The sequence below is a fragment of the Poromitra crassiceps genome (assembly GCF_964638095.1).
Source record: "Poromitra crassiceps genome assembly, chromosome: 1".
NCBI classification, from domain to species: domain Eukaryota; kingdom Metazoa; phylum Chordata; class Actinopteri; order Beryciformes; family Melamphaidae; genus Poromitra; species Poromitra crassiceps.
In genome coordinates this window covers 96,955,126-96,972,962 of record NC_139623.1, presented here as the reverse complement: position 1 = coordinate 96,972,962, position 17,837 = coordinate 96,955,126, and the positions used below count along the sequence as shown (strand labels likewise).

Sequence of the window (17,837 nt, the reverse complement as noted above, 5' to 3'; positions counted from 1 at the left end):
GGTCACACGCTTCTCCGCTTATTCATTGTGTTTCATAGTTGATTGCTACTGTAGGGGGTGGCATGCATCCATTTGGAACTACTTAAATATAGGAAGTTTCATCTCCCCTCTCAGTCCAATGGGCAGATAACACAAGTCAGGTCTTGGAAGAAGGAAAGGAAGAAAGAAAGAAAGAAAGAAAGAAAAGAAAGAAAGAAAGAAAGAAAGAAAGAAAGAAAGAAAGAAAGAAAGAAAGAAAGAAAGAAAGAAAGAAAGAAAGAAAGAAAGAAAAAGTTTTAGATTTGTGAGACTGAAAAGGAGGAGGAATAACTTTTGGGTTATGAGGCCCTGTCCCTGTAAATGTATGTCTTGCTCACATTTACATATGTGAGACACTTGCACATTTGTAATTGAGTTAACAAATTAAGTGTTTGTTAAGGGTAACATCAGATTTGAGGGCAATAGCTACTCATGATGCAAGTACTAGATATAACAACGTACTCAAATCAAAATTTCATAACATTATTCATAAATATTTTGGGACATGTAATAATATTTCTAGCTGGTCCGCGACTAGCGGGGCAAGCAACACAGATGGGAATGCCCATCGCTGAGTGACTGAGTGACCGAGTGACTGATCAAGTTACACCATTTGATGAAGTAATCATTTACAAAAGATGAATACATTTGTAGATGACAGGGTCTCAATTATTGACTCAACTATTTATTTTATCCTTTTATCCTTATTTATTCTTAGGGGTACGGTACAGTATATCTGTATACTTATATACTTTCTCTGCCCTTTGGTCTGGACCGTGGTTTTCCTTTGTGATTGATACAATGATACATTGTAGCTTTTCTTGTAATATAAATGTGCTGAGAGTGAAGACAGTCACTCACTACTATGCGCCTTATATCTCTACTGTGCACTTTAGATCGCTGCTACAGTTGTCATATTTGCACTTTAACCGTTGTGTTGCACTTTAAACTGCTGCTCTAGACTGTTCTTATGTTTTTATTTTTCTTATTCGTTTTTATGTATGTACTTTGTACTACGCTTTTTGCAACCCAAATTGCCCTTTTGGGACACTTAATAAATCTTGAATCTTGAATCTTGAATTTGTTGGCTGGAACACGTGGTTGGCTGGAACACACGTCATAACATTCAGTCATAGGTCATTTATAAGCCTCTAGTCTAGGTAATGATGAACTAATCATTTACAAAAGATGAATACATTTGTAGATGACAGGGTATCCACTGGGTCTCAATAAAAGTATTAAAAAGGCATTTAATTTAATATGATCAAAATACAGCCTTAAAAGTATTGAATTTTGATTACAAAGGTCGCAGGATTAAATAAATACCGTAACATCATAAATAACTGTCAAATGTATACAGCTGAGCTGTCTATGCCTATATCGCTGGAAAACACTGTTGCCACATCTTGGAGCAGCTTGGGGGTAGAATATCTATCCTAACCTCACGTCACCAGGCTCTCTCAAAGGAGAGAGAGCCTGGTACCCATTACTACAGGAATACAGTCGGAATACAGACAGGAAGTTGACCATCTGATGACATCTGATGACTTGGTGCAGTCAAAACAATCTGGTGTTAAATGCTAAAAAAAAACAATGGAGATGATTGTGGATTACAGGAGGAACAAAGCCCCACCTTCCCCCATCACCCTGGGTGACTCCCCAGTCAACACTGTGGAGTCCTTCCGCTTCCTGGGGACGATCATAAAGTCATGACCTAAAATGGGAGCTGAACATCAGAGCTCTCACCAAGAAGGCACAGCAGAGGATGTACTTTGTATGGCAGCTGAAGAAATTCAAAGTGCCAAAGGTCACGATGGTGCACTTCTACACCTCCATCGTTGAGTCCATCCTCACCTCCTCCATCACCGTCTGGTATGCTGCTGCCACTCTCAAAGACATTGGCAGACTTCAGCGCATCATCCGCTGTGCTGAGAGGATAATCGGATGCAGCCTGCCATCCCTCCAGGACCTGCATGCAGCCAGGACACTGAAGCGGTCTCGCAAGATCATGGCTGAGCCCTCCCACCCTGGCCACAAACTCTTTAAGACACTCCCCCACGGCAAGAGACTGAGGTCTGCCAAGACCAGAACCACCCGCCACAAGACCAGCTTCTTCCTAACCGCCATCAGCCTCACCAACAAGGCCCGGAAACCCCTTCCACCAAGGACCTCACCCCCCCCCCCCCCCCCCCCCCGCAAACGCACTACGTGCTCCTGAACTTAGCTGAACCCCCCCCCCCCCCCCCCCATAAAACTGTAACTCATATCTAATTTAATGCCTGTTTAACTGGGACTGTAAATTCATGTAAATCCACTGCACATTTAATGCCTATTTAACATAGCCTGTAAATTTCATGTACATTCAATGTAAACTCTTATTTAACTCTGACTGTAAATTCATGTAAATCCACTGCCTATTTAATGACTATTTAACTCAGTCTGTAAATCTCATGTAAATTCAACGTAAATTCATATTTATTATCGACAGAACACTTCACCACTCATGTACATATTGTATATATTTACTCGATTTGATTGCACTTGCAACTTTGTGATTGTCTTTAGTTATCTTCCTACTTCTTATGTCTGTATATTGATGTGACCGCTACGCTGCATACAGACACTAAGACAAATTCCTCGTATGTAACTTGCATACTGTGGCAATAAAAGTGATTCTGATTCTGATTCTGAATGTCATCCTTCATCCGATGGTCTTTCCGCTTTGTCCCCCATAGAAGGATGGTTTTATATGGTGTTAGTTAATTTCATTTTTGTAGCTACATAGCTAGATAACGCACATCACATTTATTGATTCTATGACGCCCTGTTTTCAGAGCAGAGTTGTTTTTTTGGAGCCGTTCCCGGCGTCATCCACCGGATGACATGGTGTGTTTCCGCCGGATCACACGGAACGAGGGTTTTGGCCCCAGACGACCTTTAACCAGGAGAGATGGAGAAGAAAAGGCCCTTGCATGGAGAGGGGTGGGCTCTCTTAATGCAACAAATCTTTTTCATCTTATGTTACTAGAAATCTCACGCGCTGAGCGCCCTCGATTTCTAAGGTGGAGACCTGATGGAGACTCTGGAGACGATGCGCCATGGGTCAGGTATGTCTGGGTTGACCATGACTGTTGAGCTGAACAAAGCAGCCCCAAAATCAGACAGGTGAAACTCAGGAACTTGCTTGAGGGACATCACTGATGACATCATCACTGACAACATCATCACTGATCGCATCACTCAATGATGACATCACATTTCCTTGAGTGACATCACTGATGACATCATCGGTGACATCAGTGGGAACTGGGAAGCAGGGAAGGGATGCTGATGATGTCACAATGGCTCTGTAAGTGTGAGGGCCAACAGAAGTAAAATATCACTGTATCCGTGGGCGGATTATTATTTTTTGCACCAAATTCATTCTAGACCACTGAAAAGTGTTTTTGACTGGGGAGATAAATGTGCTCAGAAGGACAGATTATAGTAATTAGATTAGACTCTAATCGAGTAGGCTACATACCCCACGGACCCGTCACAAAGGTATTGTGTATTAAATATTAATTTGAGTATTATAATGTTTTATTACATTTAAGTAGGCGGTACTTGGTAAATAATTATTTTCTTCAGCTTAAAATCAGTGCGGATTTTCCATTATATCCTTCATACTTTTGCCAGTATGGCAGTGAAGTTAGCATTCAATTTTATATGGTATTAAAAAAAAAAGTCTTAAATTTAATTTTGAAAACCCTGGGGGTACCCTGGATAATTATGTTCATCATGTTTGCATTTTCTATTTTATATGCTTTCTACTAACTGGTCTACACATTTGTAAAAGAGATCTTTGATCTCAATGTGACTAAAAAAAATTGATAAAAAAAAAAAAAAAAATTGAAACTAGTTCAGAGAAACATTTACATTCTTTATTTACCCCATAAACATTTATGTTTAAAAATAGAGTTACTAACTACCACCTGTCGCCATTATGTACAATCAGTTTAAACAGGCTATGATTTCTTAGACTTTGTAAACAATGGGAAATGACGCTAGACAACATTTCAGTGCAGCATTACTTGGAAATTATGACAATGCCATCCAGGGGGAAACATGGAAAACCCAATTTAAATGTAGATCCATTTGCAATTGTAACCTGTATTCACATCAAAACTTTTTAGTGTGAATTTTACGCATCTTATGCAATTACCAGTTTAACTAATGACAACATACTTAAATCAATGAAAAATAGAAAAGTAGCTGGGCAGTGGGCCCTACTCCAAAAACCAAAGGCACTCAGTCTCCAAGTTAAAAAGCCTTTATTTAGGAATGGCTTAACCCATTTTAAGCCAGGGTTAAGCCATTCCTAAATAAAAGCTTTTTAACTTGGATTAACTTGGATTATTTTTCATGGACAAGAACCCCACCTCCGAATGAGCACCTCTCCACTTTGATCACACATTTTTAAGCCAAGCAGCGTTCTTCTTTTTTCTACTTTTCATACTTAAATCAATGCCCTACTTCATTAAAACTTTTGTTTGAGGCAGCTTGTCTCTTCTTTATTCACTATTTAAATTAATACCTTACTATGTTAAAGGCCGGCTTTTCCGTGGGGGATATGAATATATATTAAATCTCATGCCCCTAAGGTTTTCGAATCCGTTGAAATTTTTGAAATTGGAGGTTTACTCACAGAGATATCAACCGAAATCCACTCTGTGTGTGAGGGGGGTGGGGGGGGGGGTGGGGGGGAGGTGCGGGTGCGGGGACTCGAAATACTACATTTCCCACAATGCACTGGGCTCGCGTGGCCTTCGTTTCCATGCCCACCCCTCAGCATTTGGCTGATATCAAACTCCAGTAGGTGGCGGTAATGCACATATATGTTTGCCAACCGCCATAAAACTCAAAGAAGAAGAAGGCTTCGACAATAAAACATACAGAGAAGAAATAAATCGAAAATAAAATTGCCTCCAAATTGCACCAAATTTAAACGGTAGTATATATGTCGGGAGATGTCTTCATTAAAAAAAAATCATGCATTTTAAGGCATTTTCGTAGGAGTTACGCGCATCTGATGTTGTAACTATTTTCTGTAAAAATGTGTAAAAACGGGTACATTGCTCAGCGTTGATTTCGTTACTTCAACCCACCTACTACTAGATGTAAAATATGACGAGCTTTCCAATGCCGCCAGTCCCGTGTCTGTCCGTGCTTCCGTTCCCGAGATCGGTCTCTTTGCAAGGAACTATGGGAAGCTAATATTAGCTACAGCAGGCTAGGCGGTTGAAAAAGATGGCTGCCTTTTCGTTTTTGTTGAAGACCTCTGAAGGGGCGTGGAGGACCTCTAGAGGCGGGACCATGGCTCACAACAGTTGTAGTTCATAGGTGCATGACTTCCGCAAGGCGGACTTGGGCCAGATGACGCGAAACGCGTCGGCTGGCCCAAAAAATATGTGAGAGATGCTTGATATCTCTGGGAGTGAAGCTCCAATTTCAAAAATTTCAACGGATTCGAAAACCTTAGGGGCGTGAGATTTAATATATATTCATATCCCCCACGGTAAAGCCGTCCTTTAAGCACCACCAGGGCAATGAGTGACATATGAAGACTTAATGATGAAATATTTATCGAGCCCCCTGTATGTGTGTGTATGTGGAGGCAGCTTTGAGAGGAGAGGGTGTCTCCTGTCCAGGTGAGGTAGAAGAGGAGGGCGAGTCAGGGGAGAGGGAACGTCTTCTGGTGGGACTGCTGCTGGGTGAGCCACGGGGTGAGCCACGGGGTGAGCCACGGGGTGAGCCACGGGGCGAGCCATGGGGCGAACCAAGGGGTGAACCAAGGGGTGACGAGTAGGGTGACAAGGCCTGGAGCATGCGTCCACTTCGCTCCTGAATCGCACGCTGAACAAGGAGATTGAGAGATAGAAGTTTTTTTTGTCATGATTAGTAGGGAAAAAGTGATTTATTTGTATTTATCTTAGACAGACTAGAGTAAATTAATTCATCCTTGGATACTATACTGTGAATCAATCTTCATAGCAATCAATCTTTTTATAGCTGCAGTTTCTCTAATGATTTCTGCTTGTATGATTCTTACCATTGGTGCAAAATGGTGAATCTAGAAAGAAGCCCTTGCTCTTTGATTCTAACACCAAAACCTGTTTATATATAGGCATATTGTAAAGCACTTTAGATAAAAGTGCTATATAAATGCAGTCCATTTACCATGTCATTCTATGTTTGTATATATATATGTGTATATATATACACTATTTATCTACAGGGATCAAGGCTCGCATTTATTTATGAGTGATGAACCCAAAAGGATGTACATTGGAATTACAAAATTGCCCAGGAGGAGACCCTGTACACACACACACACACACACACACACACACACACACACACACACACACACACACACACACACACACACACACACACACACACACACACACACACACACACACGTATACACACACATATACACACGCACACACACACACACACTTTTCTTTTCTTTTTTTTTACAGTTTTTTTTTACAGTTTTTTTTTACAGTGTTTTAATTGGATTTTTCCTTTAAATTAGTGTTAGATATTGAGGACAAGGCACTGTGGAGTAATGTAAAGGTAAACATGCCCATGCTCCATCGGGACCAAAAAGCTCCAGGAAGTTGCTGATGAATTCTCTCGACTTCTCTTCCCACTTGTGGATGAGGTCATGGCTCTTCTCCTCCACCCTGTAGACAAAGTGCTTGGACTTCTCTTCTACTGTCCGTACCGTCTCTTTCATCTTATCCACCTGGTTCTGGAGCCGGTATTTGTTCTCCTGTCAAAAAAGGCAAACCATGACCAAATGATTATCAGTACATTTGCATTCATGTCGGACCTTGTATTCAGAATCTTCCGATTTTTACCTCCGCCATGGACGTTATGTTTTCGGTGCTGTTTGTCTGTTTGTCTGTCTGTCTGTCTGTCTGTCTGTCTGTTTGTTTGTTAGCAGGGTTACAGAAAAACTACTGAGCCGATTTTCATGAAACTTGGTAGAAGGGTGTAGCATGTGCCAATACATGTGCCATTACATTTTGGCGCAGATCCGAGCCGATTTGGGTCTAGGAAAGGGGCAAGGCTAGGGGGCCTAGCTAGGGATAGGAAGGTCTTAGAGAGTCTGGGTTTGAGGGGTGGGTAGGGGGAGTGGCTAGGTGTGTCTGGGTGGTAGGAGGGGGCGTGGTGAGGAAAGAGAGTGAGGCTAGGGAAAAGGGGCCGTCGCTAGGGACAGGAAAGTCGTAGTAGAGAGTCGGGGTTTGAGGGGTGGGTAGGGGGAGTGGCTGGGGGGATGTGGGTGGGTCAGGCTTAATAGGGTTCTGATCCGACTCACAGAAATTAGCATATCATAGCAGACTGGAGTATTGGCCTTGGCGGAGGTCTGCACTCTCCGAGGGCACTTCTATTTTTCACCTGTATTCAGTTATGGGTTTAATTAAGTGTTAATTAAATAAGGTCTGTCTTACGTTAATGAACCCAACATTTAGCTCTCGGGCTGTGTAGCCTCTTTGCAGGTTGCGTCGGACATAGACGTCGTAGTCCCGGACGATACGAGTGATCAGATCAGATGTGGAGATGCCTTCTGTCCTCTGAGTGGCCACAAACATTCCTGACACAAACACACATCATTCATTCAAGTGATATGACACAGGGCACAGATCATGGAGGATATCATTCATGACATGTCTTCACCTGCTTCCTTGATGTGTTTATAGACGTCCTCTGATCCGGCAGATGTGTAAGGGATGTCATCATGGGCCACAAAGTCGATCTGTGAGCACAGCATGAGAGCATTCAGGACTTCATCATCAGACATCTTTGTTTATGACTTTTGAAGCATAACACCAGTGTCATTTAACTTTTTTCCTATCCATTAATGCCGATGAAAAGTCTAAACCAACCTTTGTATTTGCTACAGTCAGACGCTACTACTGTCTGTTCTGTAATTTGGCCCTACATCCAGGAAATCATAGCCTCTCATTGTTTTACAATACAAAAGTAACATTAAAAAATTCCAAAGAATGTGATTTTTCTGTAACCCCCTCATCAAATAATAAAATAATAATAACAACAACAACAACAACAACAACAACAATAATACTACTACTAATACTACTACTAATAATTATTGTTATTATTATTATTATTGTTATTATTGTTATTATTGTTATTATTATTATTATTATAAAACAGCTCAGAGACATACATCAGTATAGAGCAGGGGTTGGCATCCTTTTTGATATGAAGTGCCATGTTCATATTCGCTTCTCAATCAGTGTGCCCAAGGTCTGCTCTCTGCTGCTTTGGAATGTATAGAAAGCATGGAAGCAAGGAGGCTAACCAATCAGTGCCAGAGTAGCTTGGGTCACTACCATAAATATCCTAAATAGCAGGTCGCGCAAATGCAAATGGCTGTGAAATACGTAATTTGGCAGGGCATTTAAACATTTCTACAAAAAAAATCTCAATTGTGCACTTAATACTGTGTGCTGCCATGCCGCTGGTAACCGTTAACCCTTTGCCCGTGCCCTAGGTTGCTGACGCCTCGTATAGCTTAATAGCCTTTTCTTGGGCATTAATAGCAAAGGGTACAAAATAAAAAGACATTGGTGTTGTACTTTAAGAAGGTGTGTGTGCAGTGAGCGAAGGACCTTGTGTATCTTGAGGAATTCTGGGGTGAGGCTCCAGGGGGCGTCCCGCAGCACCTCGTCGACGTAGCGGCAGTGCCTCAGGGCCTCGTAGCGCTCGTCCCCTGTCATCACTGTATAGCCCTTGTACTGATGAGTGAGTTCATCACTGCACACTGGAGGCACAGACACAGAGGAGATGTTGCATGGACACCAGGAATAGGCCTTAATCTGGAATTGTTAGACTAGAAGATTTGGTATTCATCAACATGTTTTAAATTAGGCTTAGTCGCTTCATGTCTGGGTGGTCTTTGAGGAAAGTCAAAGCCTAATCAGACCCATAAGAGTTTCCTTAAAAGACTGAAAAGGATTGAATACATTTTAAAATAACGGACTATTCTGCAATTGCACTTTTTGTGTTTATGCTTAGTGCTATGACTGCCATAGTCCTTTCTCTTAAAGTGCAAGAGCTTATGACACTATTATTTGAATACACAATATGCTGCCTCTAAGTTTGTAGATTGTTGAATTGTCTGATGTGCAGAGAGAGAGAAAGAGAGAGAGAGAGAGAGAGAGAGAGAGAGAGAGAGAGAGAGAGATAGAGAGAGAGATAGATTCGTACCTTACCTCCAACTATCAGGTGTGTGTTGGGGAACAGCTGTTTGGCCTGCATCAGAGCTCGAGCATGCCCCGAATGGAAGAGATCAAAGATGCCATCAGCATAGACTCGCACTGGACGGTAAACTACAAGACAAGAGATTAACAGGCAAGTCTTCAAATACCAATGTGACATTACATCCTCCCTCTCTGTGTCCCTTTTTCCCTCTCACTAGCTTTTCTCCTTGTTCCTGAACTGAAGACACATGCTTCCATCTATGGCAGTGGTAAGTGGGGTCCAGGGACCCCCAGGGGTCCTTGAGAGGGTTCGAGGGGGTCCCCAGCAAAAAGGGGAATCATATTATAGATTATATATGACATATTATATATAATGATTTATAACATGTTATATCCATAAGTAACTCAATGACAGAATGTATGACTGTTTTGGTCATGGGTTTCACACTTTCTGTAATAAAACATCTCAAAGCTAAAATCATATTAAATGGGGCACTGCCCTAGAGCCTCCTCTGGTCAGTCAGGTCACCTGTTTGGGCCGAGGGAGGTTAGCTGGGGGGAGTAGCTCCCTTAAAAAACAAATCGGTCTCCTTCACTCACTCCGCCCCCTGGTACACTGACCATCTCCATCAGCTCAAATCCAAGGGCCGCCAGCTTGAATGGCTAGCAAATAAAACCGGTCTCACTGTCCATAAAGATGTCTACAAACTCCATCAACAGCACTACAAGGAAGCCCTCAACAACGCACGCTCCTCCCACTACTCCTCCATCATACAATCTGGCAGCAACAACCCAAGGACACTTTTCTCCACCATAAGCAAACTCCTCAAACCCATGGACACCATCTCCAACTCCTTTACTGTCAGTCAATGTGACTCATTTCTCTCCCACTTTCAAAGTAAAATTGACACAATACACACCCAACTGGCTAATTCCTCCACCTCCACTGTCTCTGATCCGGAACCTGACCTCCCCCCACCTCCAAATCAACCACTCTCATCCTTCTCTGAAATCACAGCATCTGACCTATCCACCATCATGACTGGCATGAAATCTTCAACCTGCATCCTGGATCCCATCCCCTCCTCCTTAGTCAAGGCCTGCCTCCCCCCACTCTCTCCTCTGATCACTACTTTTATTGTACTGTTATTGTATGTATTTGTAACATAGAATCCTGGCTTCCCTGACCAGTGACACTTAGGAATAGCCTAGGTGACAACCAGGTATAGATTGGTGACAAGCTGGAGAGACAGTTGACGGTCGGAGAGACGGCATCCGGTACGGGATGGGTTTAGCACCCCAGCCCTGGCTCTCTCGTGAGGGAGAAATCCACAAACGCTACGGATTAGCCTCCCGAAAATCGGTGTAAATATCGGCACGGCCTGGGGTCCTTCAGGCTAGAGCGAGGTGCTCGGCGCAGCCGAATGACGTGCAACGCACAGGCCTTCTTGAGGCATCCTCTCTGCCTCTGGATGCCTTTGCCCCGGGAGGGCCTGGTGAGACGAAGGAGGTGAGCGGCCGGGAGATAACCCATAGTGCCTTAGAGCCTCCATGCACCGAAGGGTCTTGCAATGCTCGATGTAGCACTAGCTCTATTGCAGCAGATTGGGCGTGATCGGCCCTTCCGCGGGCAACATTGCAGACAGAATAGGAGGAGGGCTGATCCGTGAGCGGCTGCTTCTGGGATGCGGGTCGGGGTCTTAATCGGCCTCGATGATGCGTCCCCAGCGCCTGCTGAAGTATGTTTTTGTAACAAAATAAACTCCTCTCTGTCCACTGGCCTCGTCCCCCCTGCCCTGAAACTCGCTGCCATTACCCCGTTACTAAAAAAACCCGGACTAAATCCTGACAACCTCAACAACTTCCGCCCCATCTCCAACCTCTTATTCCTGTCAAAGATCCTAGAACGAGCCTGTTGCCTCTCAGTTAATATCCCACCTTAAATCCAATAACCTCTATGAAACCTTTCAATCCGGCTTTTGCTCCAGACACAGTACAGACACCACTCTATTAAAGGTCACCAACGACATTCTCCTATCTGCTGACTCTGGTTCCCTCTCCATCCTCATCCTCCTTAACCTCAGCGCTGCCTTCGACACCATCAACCACTCCATCCTCATCTCTCGCCTCCAGTCCACCATTGGGATCACCGACACTGCCCTCTCCTGGATCAAATCATATCTCTCTGGCAGACTCCAATTCATCTACATCAACAACTCCAAATCCCCCACTGCCCCAGTCCCTCACGGTGTCCCCCAGGGTTCAGTACTTGGTCCCCTACTGTTCATCCTCTACATGCTACCACTTGGACAACAGATCCTCCGCAAACATGGCCTCCGGTTCCACTGCTACGCTGACGACACACAGCTCTATCTTTCCACCAAGACCATCTCCGCCGACACCCACTCCACCCTCACCACCTGCCTTTCTGATATGCAAAAAAACTTTCTGAAACTCAACTGTGACAAATCTGAGATCATCATCATTGGCCCAAATTCCCTGACCCGCTCCACCCAGGATTTTTCACTCACCATTGACGGCTCCATTGTCAGTCCCTCCACCCACATCTGCAACCTTGGTATCATTCTCGACCCCACCCTCTCCTTCCTCCCGCATGTCAACCAGATCACCAAAACCGCCTTCTTTCACCTTAGGAACATTGCCCGTCTACACCCCCCACTATCCTTCTCTGCTGCTGAAACACTGACCCATGCATTCATAACATTCCGACTGGACTACTGCAACAGCATCCAAAACTCTGCTGCCCGCATGCTCACCTCCACCCGCCGTTCCAACCACATCACCCTCATCCTCCACGATCTCCACTGCCTTCCCATCAGATACAGGATTCACTTCAAAATATTACTCATCACCTTCAAAGCCCTCAACAACCTGGCCCCACCCTACCTCTCCGACCTCCTTCACCATCACGCGCGTACCCGCCGCCTCAGGTCTGCAGACGCTAATCTCCTCCAACCCATCAAAACCAAGCTCCGGACCTGGGGTGACAGGGCCTTCGCCGCAGCTGCCCCCACCCTCTGGAATGCCCTCCCCAGCCATATCCGTCAGGCAGACACTCTGTCATCCTTCAAAAAAGCCCTCAAAACCCACCTCTTTACTCTTGCTTTCAACTCATGAAGTACATTTCTCTCTCACCTTTCTTTTTTATTTATTTTTCTCTATTAAAGTTTTTTTTTGTCTATTGTAAAGCGTCTTTGAGCATTAGGAAAAGCGCTATATAAATCCGATGTATTATTATTATTATTATTATTATTACGTCCAGCCGGTGTGTAGGGTTATATATACTGTATATATATATATATATATATATATATATATATATATATATATATATATATATATATATATATATATATATATATATATATATATATATATATATATATATACTGTATATATATATATATATATATATATACTGTATATATATATATATATATATATATACTATTATCTACAGGGATAAAGGGTCGCATTTATTTATGCGTGATGAACCCAAAAGGATGTACATTGGATTTACAAAATTGCCCAGGAGGAGACCCATATATCCAAGTTATAATTGCATGACGTGCTGCTGGCAATGGTAATAGAATAACTAGTTAGATGTGCAACCTGGTGTGCCCCTCCGTGCCTGGGCAACAGTCAGCTTCTCATGGGGAACCTCCGATTCACAACCTGTAGCTTTGGCAAAAATGGCTGGCTCCCTCAGAGTCTGATTACAGAGACAGCACAAAAACAAGAAAGGAAATATAATGGGTCATCAAGTTTGAACCAATTCTGTATTTTTCTATTTAATTCACTTCCATTCACTTACAGTCAAGTCAAGTCATGTCAACTTCGTTGTCCTTCCACCTTACACAAGTGCACAGTGAAATGAAAACTTGTTTTATTGGGCTCATATTACATTCTAAACAAGCATAACAAAAGAGAGCAGCCCAGACTGTATTTAACAAAACTGCGCAGTAAGACAACACAGCACACCAGTGCAATGGTAGGTCAAGTGTCGAAGCAGTAATCAATAATTGGGAATTGGAGAAACGGCACTGGGAATTCAAGTTTTGCAATATTAATGTGAGTGATGCAACATAAGCAAAGAAACATAAGCAAAGAAATAACAAATTGAATAAAAGTAAGGTGTTGTAAATTGAAAGGTAGGGAAAGGCACTTCGCATGATGCCTAAATGTGGATGACGTCAACCCACTACATTAAGTATGGTCACGCCCGTTAAGTGTTATGGACTTTGAGTTGTGTGTAGATAAATATAGCTTTATCTGCTGTGTTGGAAAGTATACTTTGAACTCTTGAACTGCTTGAAATCCACCCATGATTATACAAGATTATTGAGTTTACTTAATCTCATTAAATTATGTTTCAAATGTGCAGTAGCCAACTTTTGAATGTCTTTGTGAATGGTAATAGTTTTTAGCATTACTACCCATTTGCACTGCAGATATCTCTTAAAATATAGTGAAACACTCCCCTTAGTCAGAACTCAACACACACACTGGCCATGCTTATGTAATGCAATTCTACTGAGATGTGAGTCTGCAAACAATTTATGTAATAAATGACAACTGACAAATTTCTCACACAAATTTTCATTGTCAACCAAGTTACTTTAAGTTTTGTCCAGCTGAAATAACTTGTGAGGTTATCAAACATACATTGAATGAATGAATGATGTATAGACTATAGAGAAACATTTTTGTCTGTATGTCATGCCACATAATGGAACATTGTATTGCCGACATAAACATGTCATGGCCATATCTTCCCACCTAGCTAACTGTTTAAAATGTAACTTCTGTAATAGTCATTTATATAAAGTTAGTCACACATATTCAGAGGAAAAGCCAATACAAATCAGAGATGGTAATTACTTGCCATATCATAGACATTTCCCATGTCTTCCCTAAATCATTGTATAAAAAAAAAAAGCTTTGCAGGAAAAACTACCGCTCCACACGACTTAGTCTTTGTTAAGGTGCTGGAAGCATACAGAGTTGTAAGCTCTGATGAAGGTCTAAGAGCCAGAAAGCTCAGCAAATAAAAGTGAGCCTTTCGCACAGATTTAAGTGTGCGGATTCTTTTATTTTTTTATATATAAAAAAAAGGTTCATATTATTTAACAAATTAGGCAATCCTTGTTAAAGCTTTAATTTTCTGACTGTAAGTTCCCAGATGATTTTTTTGAAGTGTAGCTACATAAAATACAGAATATAGTTATGAAAGGACTTACCCTGCGAGGGCCTCCTCTTTGGCTCTGCGGGGCCTGCTGTGGGCCCCCGCCGCCTCGGCCTCGTCTCCTTCCAACCATGCTGGATTTTTTGCTTCTTTATTTACTTCCAATGACACAGTGTCCACCTGCAGGTCCTGTGCTCTGCTGACCACCTGCAAGTCCTGTGCTCTGCTGACCACCTGCAGGTCCTGTGCTCTGCTGACCACCTGCAAGTCCTGTGCTCTGCTCACTGCTGTCTACATCCCATCGGCCAGCCTGACCCTGGTGACAGGAAAACCTAGTGAGCAAAGTTCAAGCCACTCTGGTAAAGGTATTCAGAGGTTTAGTATGCACTTATCAATAGCTAGTAGCCTACTGATCAAGGGGGACTTTCCCTTTCCTCGTGTAAAGTAACACTGAAGCTTGTAACAAAAATGTAGGCTATACCTGAATGCCTTTGTTTGATAGGCTATTAGTATTTATGTCACAGTCTGTATTCATGCCTTGAGTGTCAGCCAAATGGGAAATGTTGATGTTACAACCTTGTAGGCCTAATTTGTTGTTATAGCTTATAGTATGTTGAGAAAGGCTAAGTAGGCCTACATGCAACTGTAGGCTATTCAAACTGCACTGCACTCCACAGCAATCTTTTACATTGGCAGCCTTTGGAGCCAAACACAGTGGGGCATTCCTGTGTACTTATAGTGTAGTGTGTTACATTGCTACATCTATTATGCAATTTCTGTTGTGACAATATTTGAGGCAATACATCTTAGACATGAAATGGCTGGCTGCCAGTGGCTACTGTACTGTCCTGTACTACAACCAGTACAACCTGCTGGTACCATTACCGTGTATTGGTTCAGGGGTTCCCACACTTTTCCATGCCATTTCCTTACTTTTATTAATGTAATAACCTAATAATTACATTTGTATCTCAAATCTTTTCTTTTCAGTCTTCCATTATAAACTTTGTTCCAGAGCCAGACTACTGTATTACTCACACCAGGAGGAAATGACAATGAATGTGATGTTGACTGACAGGCAATTAGACAGATGGGTATGGCAAATATGATTTTTATGTGGAAGAAAAGGATTCAATTACATTTAAAACTACACTAAATATAATTATAAAATAAAATAAAAAATATTTATTATAGGCTACTGTAGTATTAACAAACACAGTATAACTGAATAATTTCCTTCCCCATAAAGATGTTTTTTTAAGCATTTCCATAAATTTGTTGTGGCCTCCCTACTAGTGTCCTCTGGCGGCCGGACTTTGAAAACCACTGTATTGATCATTTACATTCTCGCACTACTGAGTCTAAAGGTCGATGTCACTGTGTTCATTTTTTCTGACGAGTCAGTCAAGCCAAAACATGCAGAAGATAAAAATGTGACGTCGAATGCTCCAGAACTACAAACATCTGCAAATGACAGCGAGTGTCGCTGTTGCTACATGTCTTGGGTCTTGCTACACTACTATCTTGACCCGACCCTTTAAAACCCGGAATTTGACGTCACATTCACAACACACTTGTCTTGGGATTAAAGATGGCGCCCTCTCATGCACTGAGGTGCTGTAAACGAGCTGTCAACTGGATACCTGTCTTGTTTATAAACCTTGTTGTCGGCTGGTCGTATTACGCGTATGTAGTGGAGCTCTGTGTCTGTAAGTATAGCTACACATTTCTATAAAGTATTTATCTAACGTTATATTTGCTCATATGAAACAAGTGCTCAGGGGTTCCAACTTTAGTCAGCTGGTCGGGGTGAGATTTGTGTTCCTACCTACTTTAGTGTAAGGTAAGAGCGCACACAAAATACTTTTGCTTTCCTAATAACATTAGCGCAACCATTCACAAACATTCGTTCATGGCAGTAGGCTACAAAAAGTGGACGTACTGTAACGTTATTGGGCTTGAGTGACAGGGAACTGGGGAGAGTAACGTTAGCTTTTGGTTTGAAGAAATTCGTTTTTGGCAAACATGCTCGTTTGTCCATTTTACACAGCCAAATTATATAATTTATTACTATGCTACATACTGCATAAAGTCCATGATAATGGTACAATTTTGCAAACTATAGATTTTCAAAATGTCAATCTCTAACTTTAAACCCAATTGGCCTAGTTGTAGAGGGAATTGCTCATTGGACATGGAGACTGATTTTAAATGTTTATTTTTCCGCATCAGAGATTTCTCTGTTGTTAAGTCTTCACTCAGTAAGCTGATATGATTTCATTGAGTCTCTAGTCTAGACAATGGCATGCATTTATATTATAATGTAGAAATTGTAAAATGTTTTAGTCATGGTCAAATAGAAAATCTCTCTAGGCTGATGGTGGTCAACTTTTGGTGGAGAAGAGCAAGAGATCAAACAATTAATTTCTAACCAATAAAATACACATCAGAAAATAATAAATACATTAATTTCCAGATAAATATAGCCTATTAGTATTTATAAATATTTTTTACTTGGATGCAAAAGAATACAATAGCAAAAATGTGTTACTGCCAGATTGGATGGATGGATGGATGGATGGATGACCAATCACAAGACCAAAAAGGTGTAATAATATGGTTAGGATCAGATAGTAACAATTTAAAATCCATTAATGTGTGTGGACAGCAGCATCTTGACATTATATATAGGCTACTCAGTAACTACATACAATTCTAAAACAGACAGTAGAGACTTTATTCACTTATTTACATTTATGAATAACATATTTGCCTCGATATTACCAACTGGCAGGAAATGTAGTGTGACATATTGACACGATATATTCTATATTAAAACATCAAATTCAAAAATCAATTTCATACAAAAACACAGATGGCATAATTGATCTCCAGTTATGGTTTAGCACACTTGAGCAATCTAGTTCTAGTACACCGTTTTGATGTTTCCTCTCAGCCTAGAACTGATGATACCACTAACAACATGTAGACAGTAGACACTGTAGTTAAGTCTGTCAGTCAGTGGCCTGGTCGGGACAGGGACATCCCTGCTGTTGAAACAAAGCTCTCTCTTATGGGTGGCTCACTACTGGCCGTGCCAGGCTGCTGCAGCATGGCGTGAGGTGGGGTCGTGCCAGGCTGCTGCAGCATGGCATGAGGTGGGGTCGTGCCAGGCTGCTGCAGCATGGCGTGAGGTGGGGTTGGGTGTTAACAGATGTGTTGTAATATGTAACTTCCTGGCACATTCACTAGCGCTCACTCACTAACACCTATTTCTTTCTGCTCTCTCTTGTGTGTCTCATATAGTTACAATCCCCAATCATGCAGAACGA

General features: G+C 42.0%; 2 protein-coding genes across 2 annotated transcripts in view; one reads left to right on the top strand and one right to left on the bottom strand.

The window, feature by feature from the left end:
* Positions 1–5,640: 5,640 nt before the first annotated feature.
* LOC310771560 (choline-phosphate cytidylyltransferase B-like) lies at positions 5,641–14,638 on the bottom strand (the record flags this gene model as incomplete). The annotated part of the gene is made up of 8 exons (XM_083631918.1): positions 5,641–5,913; positions 6,653–6,841; positions 7,524–7,666; positions 7,750–7,828; positions 8,709–8,860; positions 9,312–9,428; positions 12,933–13,032; positions 14,561–14,638. 8 exons carry the CDS (start codon positions 14,636–14,638, stop codon positions 5,641–5,643), a joined length of 1,131 nt encoding a protein of 376 aa, XP_083488044.1.
* Positions 14,639–16,093: 1,455 nt separating this feature from the next.
* LOC310783040 (palmitoyltransferase ZDHHC20-A-like) overlaps positions 16,094–17,837 on the top strand; it is a 16,833-nt gene continuing 15,089 nt past the window's right edge. Inside the window, exons 1-2 of the mRNA XM_083643822.1 lie at positions 16,094–16,214; positions 17,812–17,837. The exon at positions 17,812–17,837 is cut by the window's right edge and continues 1 nt beyond it. Of these exons, the coding sequence (XP_083499948.1) occupies positions 16,097–16,214; positions 17,812–17,837 (144 nt within the window). The 5' untranslated portion in view covers positions 16,094–16,096. The remainder of the gene's footprint in view (positions 16,215–17,811) is intronic.